The sequence below is a fragment of the Emys orbicularis genome, chromosome 2, assembly GCF_028017835.1.
Source record: "Emys orbicularis isolate rEmyOrb1 chromosome 2, rEmyOrb1.hap1, whole genome shotgun sequence".
Classification (NCBI taxonomy): domain Eukaryota; kingdom Metazoa; phylum Chordata; order Testudines; family Emydidae; genus Emys; species Emys orbicularis.
Window position 1 is genome coordinate 11,335,394 of NC_088684.1, and position 17,922 is coordinate 11,353,315.

General features: G+C 42.0%; 1 protein-coding gene across 1 annotated transcript in view; it reads left to right on the forward strand.

Annotated features, from left to right (window-relative positions):
• The window catches only part of TRAPPC9 (trafficking protein particle complex subunit 9), an 839,327-nt gene extending 831,369 nt beyond the window's left edge, over nt 1-7,958 (forward strand). The window contains exons 22-23 of the mRNA XM_065398766.1: nt 2,533-2,756; nt 7,779-7,958. Of these exons, the coding sequence (XP_065254838.1) occupies nt 2,533-2,756; nt 7,779-7,958 (404 nt within the window). The remainder of the gene's footprint in view (nt 1-2,532; nt 2,757-7,778) is intronic.
• The last annotated feature ends 9,964 nt before the right edge of the window (nt 7,959-17,922 follow it).

The window sequence follows — 17,922 nt, forward strand, 5'->3', positions numbered from 1 at the left end:
CAGTCCTATAGAATGGGGGTTCTCAAACTGGAGGGGGAGTGTGGAATATATTCTGCAGGTGTGTGAGAAGCTTTAGGGGGGAAAAACTTTCTGTGCACATTCAGAGCTGGGTGTCCGGAGAGCAGCAGCTACAGGCCAGGGACCCAGCTCTGAAGACAGCACCACTGCCAACTGCAGCATAGAAGTAAACGTGGCATGGAATGGCTCTGCCTTCAGAGCTGGGCAGCCGGAGAGTGGCGGCTGCTGGCCAGGTGCCAAGCTCTAAAGGCAGCACCGCTGCCAGCAGCAGCAGAGAAGTAAGGGTGATAATGCCATACCATGCCACCATTACTTCTGTGCTGCTGTTGGTGGTGTAACCTACTACAGACACAAAATAGGGGGGCGCGTGATCAAATAAGTTTGAGAACAACTACTGTAGAAAGTAGTGTGACCATGCTGTGCAGAAGACTGTCACGTTTGGGTGCGGTGGTACAAAAATAGTTTTGCAAGTCCTCCTCAAAATGCTATGGTCGACTGTGAAGTGTGTTCCTTCTAATCATGTAAACTGTACATCCTATTGGAAATGGAAATGTTTTGCTTAAATAGGCCTCATTTTCAACCGTACCACTGGAATGTTTCTAAAAAGTGACATATATAACACCAGCAGCTTGGTCTCCTTGTGTCAGCGTCACGTCTGCTCCGACTGTTGTACCTCTCGTGTAGTGTACCTGCTTCTTGCTGCTGTGACATGGCAGCTGTGGTCAAAGGGAAGTTTAAAGCTCACTTCCTTTGACTGATCAGCCTGTCATTTGCTGAATGGATCTGTCAAAAAATGTTAATTTCTGAACTTGTTTCTTCGTTCTTGCTAGCTGTTTTCTTCATTGGTGCTTCAAGGTTTGTTCAGTTTGCCAGGTTCAATGGGCATCATAGAAGCATAGATCATATTCTGGTTCTGAGCCAACAATGCCAAAATCAAAAACTCGCTCTTGTGAGAAATATGCTCTCTCCGAGCTGAGCATGTGTGAATGTTCCTGGAGAATAAGAACGAATATCTGTAAGAAATGAGGGCACGTTCTGATTAATACAACTCAAACCTGCTTTGAAGAAGTGTAACACTGTGAATCCCACAATGGCTGTAATATGGGAGGAGGTTGGAATAATGGAACTGAACAACCCCATGAGTGTGAGATATCCTGAGTGCATGTATCCACTCTGAATGGTCTCTGTCACATGTGCTCAAAGCTTTTCCCTGTCTCTGAACAAGAGGCTGTTGTGAAATAGAAATGCTCTAGTATCTACAGTACATCAGAGATAAATTTCGTCTGTGAAGTACACTGATATTGCACAACTGGAAACCCTTTCAGAGTGAGGAATTATGCTAGCAATTTCACATTGTATAGGCAATGAATCATTTCACTGCTGTACAAGCAAATGGGCAGTGGTACTGGGCACACTCACTTGGATTGCAGTTGGCCCAGCAGTAACCAGTTTAGAGGCATTATATTTACTGCTATCTCCATGAGAAAAAAAGAAATAAATGAAAACTGTAAAGTAAAAATAAGAATCTCAGAATGAAATAAAGTGCAATAAGTAGACAAGCTTTTATTGCCACTGTAACATTTTGAAATCCCATTTTTTCTTATTGCTGGATATTAGTGTATGTGATATATATATTACATTGCAAACCCCAACACAGACTGTCCTGCTTTAAAAGGTCACCTTATTAACAGGGAGATTTATTTCTGGCTATGACATATGGACATGTGGGCATCCAGAAAAGGATCTATTGCCAGTTACAGTTTGTATTTGAGAATTGCATAGAGCTCCCCTGCCCACTCCCCCAGCTGACTACCTGGTTCTTTTTGCTCAATACTTATGCATAAAGAACAGGTGGAATGCAGCTCACATATGGTCAGGTCTTTTCTTAGGCCAGATTATGATTTGCACTGCATGAGGGTGCAAGGAGCTGCCTCCTCCTCCACCTCTGCATAGGGCTAGCCTCTCCAAGCTCAGGGATGGCTCCAAATAGCACCACTGGCTGTGCTAACATCCCCAAAGGAGGCAGGGTGAATATAAGTCTGTAACTTTAGCACACCAGCCAGTAGAATGGGGTTGGCAGTTATTCACACTGAAAGTATCTGTCGTTCTTTGTGTATGGAAAAATGTAACAAACGTTTTTCTCTCTTATAAAGGTGGACAATTAGCCGCTGACAGGTAATAGGCCGCAATGTTCAATTGGTCAATGAAAGTAATTTGTGGGTTTCTTACTGGATGATTCCTTCATTGTCATTAAGGACTCCGTGGCATTTTTTGCAAGAGACGGGGTGTAAACCCTAGTATCCTAGCTAAATTTTAATTTCCATAATTCCATTATACCTGCTAAAATGCCTTCTGAGCTTTCATTGCAGCTACACAGTATATGTCTTTACTCCATAGCCTAAACCGCTGTGAATTGTTGCTGTGCATCTTTCAGGATTCTCATGGAGACCAATTTTAGTGCTGTTCCTACAGCAAAAGTCCTAAATAATGTGAAATTCATTTCTTGTATTGCAGATGTCTTGGTGGATGGAAAGGTCTGTGACTGTGACATTGTAGTAGACTGCAAAGTCGGGGACCCCATCGCATTGGAGGTGAAGCTGACCAACTGGAGCAAACACAGTGTGGGCCCATTTGCTCTAACGGTGATCCCATACCAGGATTACCAAAATGGAGTGCACAACTACGAGCTCCATGATGCCATCACCTTTGTTGGATCCAACACCTTTTATATTGATTCAGTGAGTCTTTCTTTTTCATAGTCCACTCATCTGCATGACAGATCGATATGCCAAAACAGATGCCAACATATGCAGCTTATTATTAGTGAATTCTATTGGAGGTGAGGGATTGACAGCCCTGGAAACTGAACTCTTTTATTTATTCATACCAGAGGTACAGCATAGGCAGCAGTAGTGCAAACGTCTCCATACTGGCCTAACAAAGTTTCTTAACCATGACCTAAAGGGCTCCACTCCAAAGAAGAATTCAGCTTCGTGCCTATTGAAACCTTGATCTTTCACTGATATTGCCAACAAGGGCTAAGAGGTTTCAAAAGTAACTTGTGATTTTGGGAACTTTAGTATTTGGCTGCACACTTTAAAGAGGCCTGATTTTCCAAAAGTACTGATGTTGACCAGTGGTCCCAACTGGTGCCAATAGAGGGTGTTGGGTTCTGTGATGTAGAAAATCATTTCCATGTAATGGTTTAGGATCACTAATTCCTTTGACACAGGCCACTCGGATGTCAATAGCTTTTGGTCACTACTAAGCTGGCAAAATTTGAATTAGTACCATTGATAAAAGGTTTGATACAATATTGCCAATCCCCTGAGCCATTCAACCCCACCAGCGTTTAGAGTGTAAAGAACTTTTTCTGCAAGGTAATTGTTCTTTGTTGCTGAACAAAGAAACTGCAAACAATTTTTAGTCAGGCTATGAGGAAATGCCACAGACTGAAATAGAGAAAATGAGATAAACATTAAAGACCAATAAGATGAGCATGTTCATTCAGTTGTCACTTAACATACATTTATAAAGGCTGATCTCATCATTTTGATTTTTCAATTTTTAAAAAAATCAGTGTTAAAACCATGCAAAAAATGTTGAGTGTCCCTACTAAGAAGAGTTAAGCTTTCTCTCAAGTCTAGAGATTTCAAGTCAGAGAGATTTTTGTTCCTGAGGCAAAACACTGAAGATTATTTAAAGATACAAAAAATCAAAAAGGAGTGAAAAACAGAAGTAAAATACTGAAAGATGTCGTAAGGAATACTCTGATTCTGGTAGCATATTAAATAAACATGAAGAGAGAGTGAGTGTATGGTCAGGTCTTTACTTAGGTCAGGTCTTAAGTTATCCAGTAAAATATGACTGTCAAAACTGAATATGTAAGTGAATCTGAGCTGAAGAGAAATTAAAGGTTAACCACTGGAGACTCAATGTGCATGTTTTTTCAACTATACAATATATGCAGAAAATAGATTTTTTTAAAGCTAGCGAGTACAGAATTTATCATCAGCCTGAATTTTACTGGATCCTAATGGTATTGTTTGCTGAATAATTTCAGCTTAAATGTGTCAACAGAAATCATCAAGAGAGGGATTTCTTGACCTGGGGCTATCATTCTGACAATGTTGATTTAGAATCAGAATTCCAGTGCTTAAGTACCCAATTGTGGAAGAGCCTTGCCCATGAGGTTAGCAAGGGAGAAGGCAGAAGGCAGTGAAATATATTCTGCTTTATGATTGGGTCTCCCCTGAGGAGAGAAGCCAAGAGGTTATTTCTCTTGTGAATACCTGGGTGCAATTTCAGCATTCCCCTTGCTGTTGAGACCAATCAAGCACTTCTATTGTAAACACAATCCCTTATTAAGGTAATGGGGGGTTGTTGTTGTTTTTTGTTAATTTGTCCAAATTCTGACTCAAAAAAGGCCAAGGGAAAAAATGTGAACTTCTGAGACAAAAAGTATTCTATTCTGTGGTATTGGTATCAGGGCTTTTCCTACAGTAAATCCCAAAGATAACATATTGTCATACTTCTGCAGGGCTCTGAATACTGATCACAGAAGGAAATTTCTTCAAACAGTATATCTGATGTTATCAGTCTCTCTCTCATCCTCCCATATTGACTCATTAATCAATGGCAAAAAGTAAATTTCAGAAACCGGTACCTCGTTTTTGTATTTTGGGTATTTATACTGTGGGGAGGAATGAGTGCTACCCAGAATTATGATCAAGGTCCAAGCCAGACCTCAAAAAGACCTTAGGTCAGAGATTGAAAGAGTTCAGTGAATCTGTATTCTCTTTTTATAAACAGACTGATACATCAGACCAGATTCTCAACTGGTGTAAATCAGCCAGTTTTTACCAGCAGAGTGTGGCCCATCATTACATTGACACAGAAATGGGTTGGTCATCAATGTTTACCTTTCTGGACCGAACTTACCAAGCCAGACTCCTAAAAGTTCACTCCCAGAAAATCTTTTTAGTTTTCAGACTAGGCTTGAATTTGTTTCTGGACATATCTGGAGCAGAGTGGGGTTAGATAGACACACACACACACATTTCAGTGCACACTTTGTTATGCAGCACACAAAAAGTATTTGAACTATTACTTTAAAAGACAAAAATCATGATTTTTCATTTCACTCCATAAAGAATGGAGAATGGTCAGTTTCCCTTGGAGTTGAAAGTCCATGTTCACTTTCTCATTCTCTATAATGAAGTTGTGTTTGGGTCCTTCAGTTTCAAACAATGCAGGGATCTGTCTATATTAAAAAAACAAACTGTTTTATTGGTTTTTTAATCATTAAAATATAGGAATTTTAAGTTATGCAAAATGTTTGTTTTTGACACTTAACTTTTAGTCTGGGTTAAAACTACTTGACACTGTCCATTTAAAACATAAAAGAAAGATGAGTTTATTAGTAATCAACAAGATTGTGATACATATTACCAGATGTAGGAATTTGAGATGTGAGATAACAGTGCAGAGCCTAATTGATTAAAATACTTTTGCATTGATTGAGATTTCTTTTGGCTGTATCTTGGCCACCTTAAACCTAACCACTTTAGTAATACTCCTTCGGCTCTTACTAATGTTTTATCTGATTAGTTGCTCAGACCAAGCTGATACTTGCCAAATTAAAAGCAAAAAAAAATCTAACTGCCCTGGAAATTTCTGTAACTATCAGCAATTCGTTTCCTTGTGTTCTCTGTGATTACCAATATTGTTTTCAGTGTGTGTGTTTGAATATGTTTTTACTAGATGGCTTAGGACAGAGGTAGTCAATAAGCAGACTGAGAGCAAATCCAGACCACCAGACACTTTTAACCGGACTCCAGAATCTTTTTATTTATTTATTATTAATTTCTCTGGAGCCTGGACCTTGGCTATACTTTGGCCAAGAATTTGGACCTTGACAAAAAATAATGGACTACCCCTGGGCTAGGGGATTGGTAATAGGGAAAAAACATTTCATTGTGGTTGACAGTTATTTTGAATCAGCCCAGGAATGACGATCAGCAACTCTTTGACAGCTCCTCAGTGTCCCATGTGAAACAAGTGAGGAGCATCAGTGTAGTTTAAGTAAAACTGTAAAATCTTTGGGGCAGAGCCCATCTTCCATATATCTGCACAGTGTATACCACAATGGAGGCTGAGTTCCTGATTGGGACCTCTAAATACGACAGCAGTATAAATAAATACTATTAATAAGTTCATAGCCATCAAATATCTACTTTACAAAACCTACCAGCACAAATGTTGCCTTTAATAGCAAGAGGCCAACCACTGACTAGGACAGGAAACTGTATTTCCACTCTGACCCCTAGATGACAGCAGGCAGCAAGGGCAAGTTGGCACGGTAGCTTACCTGTGTTATCTCAAATGTGTGGTTAAACAGAGGGTTGTGTTTTCACCTGCTGTATATATTGCACCTTTCACAAACACTAAGTTCACTTTAAAAGAAAAGTAATAATGAAAAATATTTTTCTTTTTTACTTGAGCATTTGTTCAGGTCTCTGTTTCCCGGGTATTGTATTGGGAGTGATGAGGATCACCATGCTTAGTGTTGCATCCTTTCTGTAACACTGCCTCTGCAGATCCCTCCCTAAATCATATACCCTGTCACATGACTCCTATAGAATGGGTTTGCATAGGCCTGATCCTGCAAGATGCTGATAAACTTCCACCCCCAATTAATTTCAGCATGTCTTGGCGGCACTCAGCATCCTGCAGGATCAGTTTGCTGCAGAACAACATTCATTGGCAAGTAACATTTCTTTCTGGACCTCCCCATTCAGTTTCCTTCAACTTTTTGAAACAGAGGTGAAATTTGTGGAGAAGTTTCAGTGACATCTGCTCAGCCTTTATGGCTCCAATTGAGCAAAGCATGTGACTAATATCAGCCCAGTTCAGCAAAGCACGTAGTTAATTTTAGGTATGTAAGAGGCCCCGCTTGCAGTCACTGTCACTATTCATGAGCTTAAATTTAAGCCTGTGCTTAAGTGCTTTGCTGAATAGGGATAGGATTATTCACATAATTAAAGTGAAGTGCATATTTAAGTGCTTTGTTGAGTTTGTGTGTGTGTATATATAATTTGAATTGCTGTGTGATGAAAGGCTCTATATAAACGTGAAATAATACTTCAATATACTATACTTAATTGGGATGTGCTAATTTAGGATGGCTGTCTTACTGGGATGTCTCCCACTAAACTCATTTAGCCCAATGATGGTGAAGTGTGCTGCGTATTTGGACAGAATTACCATAAATGCTACTTCATGGGGATGAATTTAGCTATTGCCAAGTGGTTAAATGGTGTTTAGCAAGGTGTTTAATAGGTGTGAAATTCTAAGAACCAGTCTTTTAATACACAAGTTGCTAAATAAGGGTTAAGAGTTACATGTTCCTGGTGTTCTGGAAACCTCTGATGGCTTCTGCCAAAGACAGCTACATTCTGGTAGATTCAAGAGAATCTGTGTTCTAGTCAGAGCTCTGCCAGAGACTTGCTGCAGGGCTTGGGGAAAACTCATTTAACTTCATACTCATTACATCAGTGTTACCATCAGTAAAAAGGGGATAGCAACATTTACTTTCTTGGGGTGGAGGTGAAGGGGGTTTGTGAGGTTTAGTTCACGGATATTTCTAGAGCACGTTGGGGTCCTTAGATGGAAGAAGTTATAGAATGGCAAAGTATTACTATTATTTATTATTTACCAAATTTGTTTTATTCAGCTAACTTCCACCCTTTCTCTTTCAGGTGAAACCAACCAAAAATTCTGTGTGTTTTGGAGCCCTGCTCTTTCTCTATACAGGTGATTTTTACTTGAACATCAAGTTTCATGAAGACAACTCCAGCAGGGAGCTTCCTCTTTCTTGGTTCTGCCTGCCCAGTGTTCACATTTGTGCTACGGAGCCTGTGATCCAAACTAAACTGTAAATGTACTATAGGATATTGGATTAGCCACAGTGCACAGAAACACTTGACATGCCCTCTGCTTGACCCCACTTTGTTTCTTTCCAACCCCAGACCACAGGCCTTTCTTTAGAGGCACAGCTGAACACTTTTAGAATTGGCTGAAGTCATTTGGGCAGCTGCCTTTGCTTATTTGGAAAGGAGTGATGGAATATAATGTACTGGATCTCCCCCCACCCTCTTCCAAAAAGCCTTTGGTAGCCACTAAGGGGAAAATTCTTCTCTTCCTGATAGCCAGCCATGCCTCCCCATTGATATCAGTGGATTTGCAGGGGTGTGTGTGAAAGCTGAATTTAGCCATGAGCTTGAAGGTCTTAGCTCCAATCTGAATGATACCTAAGGATATATCGTCAGCACTTGAACAAGAGTTGTGTTTCTCCACTAAATTCCCACCACCACCACACTGAATACACCATTTGGGACCTATTTTCTCAGTCAGTTTCTTCCTATGCTTGTTTCTAAACCCTTTGTTTGCTGGGTATATTGGTGTCTTTCTAACTCAGAATAAATGTAAGCCCTGCAATAGCAGAACAGTTTTTTTTCTTTCCCACCAGATTCTAAGGAACGCAGCAGCAGTAATGCCTTTTAATTTGTTACTTATAGCAGGAAATAGCGGTAACTGTATCTCCAGTTCTTCTTGATAGAATAGGCATGAACCCAAAAAGAGCTCTCCGCCCCTCCTTGGTCACAGTGCAGTTACTTCCCTTTGTGCATCAGTAAACAAGAAAAGAAGGAAAGCAAGACAGATAGAAACGTTTCTATTTTTGCCAGAAAGGAGAGAAGCCAAATATTTGCCTGCCTGTGGGTAACCTATGATGTCAGAGTGCCACAGGCCTATTTCATGGCAGTTGGGAGCCATTTCAAGCATTTGCAGGCCCCTTAAAATGCCACCAAGATGCATCTGCTGATAGTTTTTAAAGCTTTTCACAAGAAATTGTTTCCAAACGTCTACTAATCAGGATTAGACAGGCCAGGCCAGGCTAGACTATGGTATTTTCTTCTTTTCTTTGTTGAATGAATAAAATAAAATGTTACGGAATATCTGCTGCAAGATACTTCACTGTGGCTGTAGCTGCCAAATGTACTGTAAATTTGCTTTATTGTGTTGTCTTTTACATAGAAGCTTTGAATAAAGAGGCCGAGGCTTTCCCTAGGTGAAGCACTGATGGTGTCTGATCTGTACGTGAATTTTTCTTTGCTGTGTGAGTCATATTTGTGTCTAAACATGCAATAACCAAATGCATATTTTATTCAGATACGATGGCTTTACAGCCCACTCCTACTGGCAAAATTCTCATTGTCTTCAGTAGAAACACAATCCTGCCCAGGCTCAATTGAACGATGACTACTGCAGTTTTTGAATGGCAATAATGCAAAAATATTCCCACTTGAACAGTAGTTTCTAAGCATGAGGGAACTTTTGCTTCAGGCTATAGTATCTACGTTTCCAGTACATTCAAGCAGCAGTGATGCCGTTTGCTCCAAAATTTTGTTTGTCACAACACAGTGAACGTTCACTTTTGAGTTGGAGGAAACATCTATCTAGAGCTTTAGGATTTCAGAGGAAAAGGTCTCTACAGTTCAAATGACTGTCTAAAAAGCTTGTTTGGAACGACAAATTCTTCTGTCAGCTGCAAAGGGGTGCAATGTCCTGTGACAGCAGTAATAGTTCCACAGCTTTGTACTGCTCTTCTTAGGGCAGGAAAGCCTGACAGGGAAGAGCCTCTGAGTGACTCGAGCTTGGCACCTTCTTTACGTTGGCAGAGCTCCAATGAACAGAGTTGTGCGGTGGGGCCAAATTTGCTGCATACCATCGCCTGCCTATGTGGGTGTTAAGGGAAGAAGTGAGGCGAGTGGGAATTCAGTTTCTCCAGAAAGGCTTTGCTTTTCTTGCATGCGCCCGTACTGCATAATGTGATACAATAATATTACTGTACCACCACACTCTCAATTGAGATTAATTCAGTAATCCCCAAAAGATATTCTTCGTGCTACAGTTGCTGCTAGGAATAAAGCTAAGGCTTTACGAGGACCACATTTATCTGGGTGTGAGACAAAACTATTGATGGATACCCTAGCTCTGAGACTGTTAATGGAAGATTTTCTCTCTCTCTCTCTTCGAGTAGAGGATGTTGTACTGTGAAACCTGTACTGATGTGCAATCCTCTGGTATAATGACCAGGGAAATAGCACCATTTTACCATTAAAGGGCTAATCCAAAGCCCATCCAAGTAATTGGAAACACTCCTGTTGAATTCGATGGGCTTTGACTCAAGCTCTAACAGCTGTCATTGTAATAAAAGAAAGCTGCATGTTTCTCAACCTTGGCTTCCAAAATGGCGTTTTAATTCTGCAGTATGTGCTCACTAACATAACATAAGCTTTTATATATATATATATATATATATATATATATATATATATATATATATATATATATATATATGATAATACTCTGCCACATGTTAACTTTGGCACTTCTAATATCTTTCCCAGCTTTCTTACACGTTTACCTATCAGGGTAAGAGAGCTGAAATGTCACACTGTAGTGTAGTCTTAATGCTGAGGCTTACCTGTGACGAGCGTTAAGTGGTGATGTCGTTTTGTCGGAATATATTCAGAACGAGCTCATTTTTTGTGTTTAAAATAGAAAATTACAACTGTCAGAATTGGGGTCCAGTGGTTTGAATAAAGGACTATGCTTATCTGATCTCCTGTCCTTTTCTAGAAATGCAAGCTGATTTTACTTCTCCTTGAAACATCCAGCTATTAATTCAAACATAATGAGCCAAATTGTGCTTTGTTATACAACTGTAAATCTGATAGGACCCCACTTAGTGATTTAAACCTCAGCTCCTGAGAGCAGAAATTGGCCCAATACACTGGAGAAACTTAAGACGTGTAAATTCAACTATGCAAATAAATATCTAGCTTCTGTTATTTATACATCTGCCTCCCTCTGCTGCATGTAAGTCTTGGTAGTGTCCCTGTATGACTTTACTGGTAGTAATAATGTATCACGTGGTGCCACAAGCACCACCATGTCCCTACAGAGTGTCTGGGTCTGGAATTAATATAATTAATCTTTGTCTTCTAAGGTAAATTTAGTGCTAATCAAAGGTGCCAGATTCACAGTGCTGTTCCTGTTTGTCTCTCCATAAAGCAGGTACCGCATGAATGTTAGCAGTGCAAGCTTCCTAACGCTGCCTTGCCAATGCACCTTAACCCTAAATTGGAGGGAAGGCCTTTAGAGGTGAGAGGTTACTTCCATCTCCATGCCCATTCCATCCTCAGCCTGTCAACTGGGCCTGCTGAGCTGGCTGTTAAATAGTAGGGCCAGGCTGATGGTGATTCTTGGGGTGGGACGGATACCTCTTCATTAGACAATATACTGAAACCATCAGCTCATTTCAGATATCTGACAACTGCCTGGCAGCCTGTCAGTAACTTTGTTACTATGGTCCTGGTTCAGCAAGGTACTTAAGGACGTGCCTAACTTTAACCATGTGAGTAGTCCCATTGTCTTCAATGGGAACACTCGGTTATTTAAAGTTAGGCACCTTGTTGAACCAGCACCTAAATGTGTGGTCTGTACTTGAAATAGTGATCTTGGGGATAAAAGAGCACATGTCCCATTCCTGAGCTCATGGGCCAACCACTTCCCCTGATACCACTGGCTCCAAGTAAGTGAGAGGCAAACTCGCAGCCACACCAGGGCTGCTCGCTCTGCTGCTGTGGTGAGTCAGTCTTTTGATGCCTGGGTCCGGTGGCTTGCGCCCGCCCACCCCCAGAACCTTAATAGGTGCTGCAGTGAGTCAGCACTGAATAGAGCCTGCCGTGTGTTAGCCCTCTGGCATGCAGCAACAACCTACCGCCGAGCAGAGCCTGGGTCAGATGACCCCAGGCTCAGGTATGTCCACGACCCCAGCAGAGCTGCAGGTCAGTCTGAGCAACAGCACTACCCCACCAGGAAACCTCCTGGTGCCCCCAGAAAGAATCCAGCGACTCCCAGCCTGCTCCTTGCCCCAGCCTTGCCCAAGTCCTGTCCCAGTATCATCCTTGCCTTGCACTAGCCTTGCTCCAGCCTCATCACCGACCCGTTCTAGCCTTGCCTCTGCCTCCTGATCCTCCCCCTGCCCAAACTCTCAGGCTGACTATCTGGATTCAACCTTCAGCCTGTATCTGGACTGCAGCTTCAGTATCAACTTGGCTTGTCTGTGGACTCTGACCACCTGGCTTTGGACTCTGGCAACAGTTCTGATTCTGGTTTGGCTATGGATTCTGAGCTCCATTTTGACACCAACCTGTCCCCAGACCTCGATTCCAGGACCACCCTTGGCTCAGGCCCAACCCGACAACTAGCTGTGACGCACACTTCAACCACTAGGCCTGATTATCCGAGGCAGTACCTGACACCGTTTGTGATGGTGCCAGTAGCATGAGTCTTATCAAAGTGCTGGCCTTGCCATTTTTTATACTCTGGGGATTAATTTTTTCATTCTTCAGGTGAAGATGTTTTATACCCCTTTCATGTACACACATCAACCATAGTCATGAAGGTTTATGGGTGTAAAGCACATTAATAAAGTTGGGAAATCAACGTATACCAAAAGGCTATGACCACAATTACATTACCTCCATGCTAGGAGGGATGCTGCCCCTACCTTGCCTAGCTGGGATTCCTCTTCTTGCAGTCGTCCTGCTTCCAGGGCAGGCCTGAGAGCAGCTGAGTTGGTACTCATCTTTTGTCAGCTCTGCATGGTCCCATTCCCTGCCATACCCCAATCCCCAGAGCTGAAGTGAAGGACACAAAACAAAAACATAACATTGTACAGACGCTTCCCGGGTTACGCAAACCCGCACTTATGGAAAAAGTAAAGTCCGTAAGCTTCTTCTTCTTTTTTTTTTTTTGCGTAATTGTCGGGTATACGTCCCCGACTTACGCAAAATTTGACTTACGCAAGGCGTTCTGGAACAGAACGTCTGAGCCCCTGTGCCTCCAAACAAACCCTCCTAGCTCACTGTGATGTTTCAGCATCCACTCATTGCTCCCCCAGGATTGCTACATCCCACTGCAATAGGAGGGGAAGGGGCAGATGAAGGAAAGTGAATGGGCTGCATGGAGGGATCCAGACGGATAACAGCTCACCAGACTCTGCCTTACATGACTCTTGCCGCTGGATCCTAGAGGGAAACCTCAGAAAGAAGGCTAGTGCAGCTAAAAGCCAAGAACAGAACAACAGCAAAATTAAACTTACGCAAGTTATTGAGTCAATGAATGAAAATAATAACATCCAGCCTGCATGAGCATTGACTTCCTATCTCCTAGAGCTGGAAGGGACCTTGAAAGGTCATTGAGTCCAGCCCCCTGCCTTCACTAGCAGGACCAAGTACTGATTTTTGCCCCAGATCCCTAGGGCCCTGATTTTTGGCCCCCTCAAGGATTGAACTCACAACCGTGGGTTTAGCAGGCCAATGCTCAAACCACTGAGCTATCCCTCCCCCTTCCAATGGTGGTGAGCCCCATCCTACTAGACCCTGGGTTTCCTGGGACATGGGTGAACAGGTAGCGGGTGTAGGGAGCTGCTGATTCCGGCCATGGCATCTGCAGTGTCAGTGTGAGAACATAGCAGTCACACCTGTGCCCATCATAATGGGCCAAAGCAGATTGTGAAGAACTTCAAAAAGATCTCACAAAACTAAGTGATTGGGCAACAAAATGGCAAATGAAATTTAATGTGGATAAATGTAAAGTAATGCACATTGGAAAAAATAACCCCAACTACACATACAACATGATGGGGGCTAATTTAGCTACAACGAGTCAGGAAAAAGATCTTGGCGTCATCGTGGATAGTTCTCTAAAGATGTCCACGCAGTGTGCAGAGGCGGTCAAAAAAGCAAACAGGATGTTAGGAATCATTAAAAAGGGGATAGAGAATAAGACTGAGAATATATTATTGCCCTTATATAAATCCATGGTTCGCCCACATCTCGAATACTGTGTACAGATGTGGTCTCCTCACCTCAAAAAAGATATTCTAGCACTAGAAAAGGTTCAGAAAAGAGCAACTAAAATGATTAAGGGTTTAGAGAGGGTCCCATATGAGGAAAGATTAAAGAGGCTAGGACTCTTCAGTTTGGAAAAGAGAAGACTAAGGGGGGACATGATAGAGGTATATAAAATCATGAGTGATGTTGAGAAAGTGGATAAGGAAAAGTTATTTACTTATTCCCATAATACAAGAACTAGGAGTCACCAAATGAAATTAATAGGCAGCAGGTTTAAAACAAATAAAAGGAAGTTCTTCTTCACGCAGCGCACAGTCAACTTGTGGAACTCCTTACCTGAGGAGGTTGTGAAGGCTAGGACTATAACAATGTCTAAAAGGGGACTGGATAAATTCATGGTGGCTAAGTCCATAAATGGCTATTAGCCAGGATGGGTAAGAATGGTGTCCCTAGCCTCTGTTCGTCAGAGGATGGAGATGGATGGCAGGAGAGAGATCACTTGATCATTGCCTGTTAGGTTCACTCCCTCTGGGGCACCTGGCATTGGCCACTGTCGGTAGACAGATACTGGGCTAGATGGACCTTTGGTCTGACCCAGTACGGCCTTTCTTATGTTCTTATAATGCACACACAGCTCCCCATGCAGAACCCAGCCGTTCAAGGCAGGCAATGGAGCATACCAAAGAGAGCACGGAGGTGTTATTGTAACAGGTGATGGAAGTAAATGCTGTATAGCTACGATTACCCTCCCCTTTTCTGTACCTCAGCTTAACTCCTTGCTGAAGCATTCGCCAGAATTCTAGCTGGTCAGGACTTTTGGAGAGAAGTACACAGAGTCTTTGTGTAGTCACTTACTCCTGCACAAACTGCACGTACAAAGGTACCAGATCAGAATAATAATGTAACCCACACACCATATAAGGCTGCATGTTATGCTTGGGGGTTGAGTGAAACCTCACTGAAGCTGCTGGATGTAACAGGATACCTGTAAAAAGGTATTTGGCTCCTTTATGGAATATATAGCTGAAAAACTAGGTACCACCACCTAAAACACAGGTCACATGCAAGCCTGGTCAGCAAGGTGTGCTATGTTTCTTTGGGGGCTAAAGGCAGGCATTGGGTAGTGTTTGACAGAGGGAAGCAGCAGAAACAAACAAAGAAGCCCTAGTGACACACTTATAGCATGATTGTTTGATACTGTCTTGAGTGACCTTCTCATAAACAAACTAGGGAAATACAACCTAGATGGAGCTACTATAAGGTGGGTGCATGACGGGTTGGAAAATCATTCCCAGAGGACAGTTATCAGTGGTTCACAATCAAGCTAGAAGGGCATAACGAGTGGGGTCCTGCAGGGATCAGTTCTGGGTCCGGTTCTGTTCAATATCTTCATCAATGATTTAGATAATGGCATAAAGAGTACACTTATAATGTTTGCAGATGATACCAAGTTGGGAGGGGTTGCAAGTGCTTTGGAGGTTAGGATTCAAATTCAAAATGATCTGGACAACTGGAGAAAGCGTCCAAAGTAAATAGGATGAAATTCGACAAGGTTAAATGCAAAGTACTCCTCTTAGGAAGAAACAATCAGTTGCATGCATAGAAAATGGGAAATGACTGCCTAGGAAGGAGTACTGCAGAAAGGGATCTAGGAGTCATAATGGATCACAAGCTAAATATGAGTGAACGGTGTAACACTGTTGCAAAAAAAGCAAACATTCTGGGATGCATTAGCAGGAGTGTTGTAAGCAAGCCACGAGAAGTAATTATTCAGCTCTACTCCATGTTGATTAGGCCTCAACTGGAGTATTGTGTCCAGTTCTGGGCACCACATTCCAGGAAAGATGTGGACAAATTGGAGAAAATCCAGAGAAGAGCAACAAAAATGATTAAAGTTCTAGACAACATGACTTATGAGGGAATATTGAAAAAATTGGATTGGTCTAGTCTGGAGAAGAGACGACTGGGAAGGGGCATGATAACAGTTTTCAAATACATAAAAGGTTGTTACAAAGAAGAGGGAGAAAAATTGTTCTCCGTAACCTCTGAGGGTAGGACAAGAAGCAATGAGCTTAAATTGCAGCAAGGGAGGTTTAAGTTGGACATCAGGAAAAACTTCTTATCTGTCAGAGCAGTTAAGCACTGGAATAAATCACCTCAGGAGGTTGTGGAATCCCCATCATTGGAGATTTTTAAGAGAAGGTTACACAAACACCTGTCGGGGATGGTCTAGATAATACTTAGTCCTGCCAAGAGCACAGGGGACTGGCCTAGATGATCTCTCAAGGTCCCTGACAGTCCTATGATTCTATGAAAATGAGAAAAGCTGAGAGAGAGAGAGAGAGCTTTTGCACAGAGTGCTATCTGGAAAGAGGCTTGGAACTGTGAGCAAAGAAGCTTGTCCTGTTGTTTGATGCATGCTATGTGAAACAGGATTTTTGTGTATATTCTTTCGTTAATAAGATGGTATCAAAGAAACACCTAGTTCAGTCAGCAATTTCTCATCCTAATGGAAACAACCCACTAGACTCCAAGTATTGGGTAATTGCTCTGGTCAAAAGGGATAACAAGTATTTGATTTAATTCCAAAGATGACGAGCGAGGCAGTGGGGAGGTGGCAAGGGTTTTTGTTGAATGCATCTGTGGCTCTGCAAATGTGCAGAGAGCAGAGCAGGCCAACTCAATTCAAAGGCTCCAGACTTATCCAGAAAAAGGGTATGGTAATTACTAGCTGTGCTTCAAAGCTTCAGTTAAGGACAAACAGTCTTGTCTCCAACTCACACATCCACTGCCTGAGAACTGAGCCAATCAGATCTTGGGAAAGTGGGGAGGTTATAAATAAAAGAGTCAAAGACAGCTTTCTGTACGCAGTGGCTGATCAACATAAAACCGAGAACTGTGTGCACTCTTAGGATTGGTTCTTAATATCTGTACCACTTTGGATACATACTATAGATTTCCTATTTTACCAGAAAATGAGGAGATCGGTCAACCATTAATCAAAGGACTAGAATGCTGTTCGGAATCCCAGACTTTATTTTGCTAACAAGTGTTTGGAAAAGGGCTAAGTGACGCTGTAGCTCTGAAGAAAAAAAATTACACATGCCACATTTTATAGCCACAATATAGAGACAGAGAAATCATCTCTGATAGACAAGCACAGGGAAAAGAGAGAGTTTGTGTGTGTGCGTAAGGGGACACAGTGGTAGATTTACCACTAGCTCATTGTGGTTTAAATGTTTTTCAAATACTGTTTAAAAATGGTCTCTGTGTTAAATTGAAATGTTTGTTTACCAAAAGATGTGGGGGGGGGGGCCCTGTCTTTGAAGCTGCCTGGCAATTGTTACTAACACTTACCTAATATGAGTAGCCAGGTGTGGAATGACCTTGCTGGAACCCAAAGACTTAATGCAGTGATTATACAGAGGCCACATTATGGGGAAACGCAACCCTCCTGGTAGCAGCTAAACCACTGATGTGGAAAGTCTGGGCAAAAGAGGTGTGTTTGGTCTATCAGTGCTTTGTGCGAATGAGCTGCGAGCTGAGCCAGCACTGAAAAAATAAATATGTTATTGCATTGCCCACTGTTCTATTCCCTCTCACTTTCTCGCTCGCTTACTCGCTCTTTTCCAGTGCCTCTCCCTGCGCTGTAGATAACACTGCATTGTTTTGGCAGCTGGTATCTAGTGATGTATCTGTGTGCATATCTAGTACATTAATGGAAATATGTCACCCATCACCATTATTGTTTTTTAACTTGCCTCTGCTTATTGAACTATTGACATCAGCTGGCTGCTTTGATGGCAACAAGAAGTGCAGCAGTTTACAGAGCTATCAGGTGCAGACCAAACAGATGTCAGTGTTCAAACTGAAAAACTAGATTAGCCTGGTCCCGTGCTGCGGCTGTTGGTTAGAT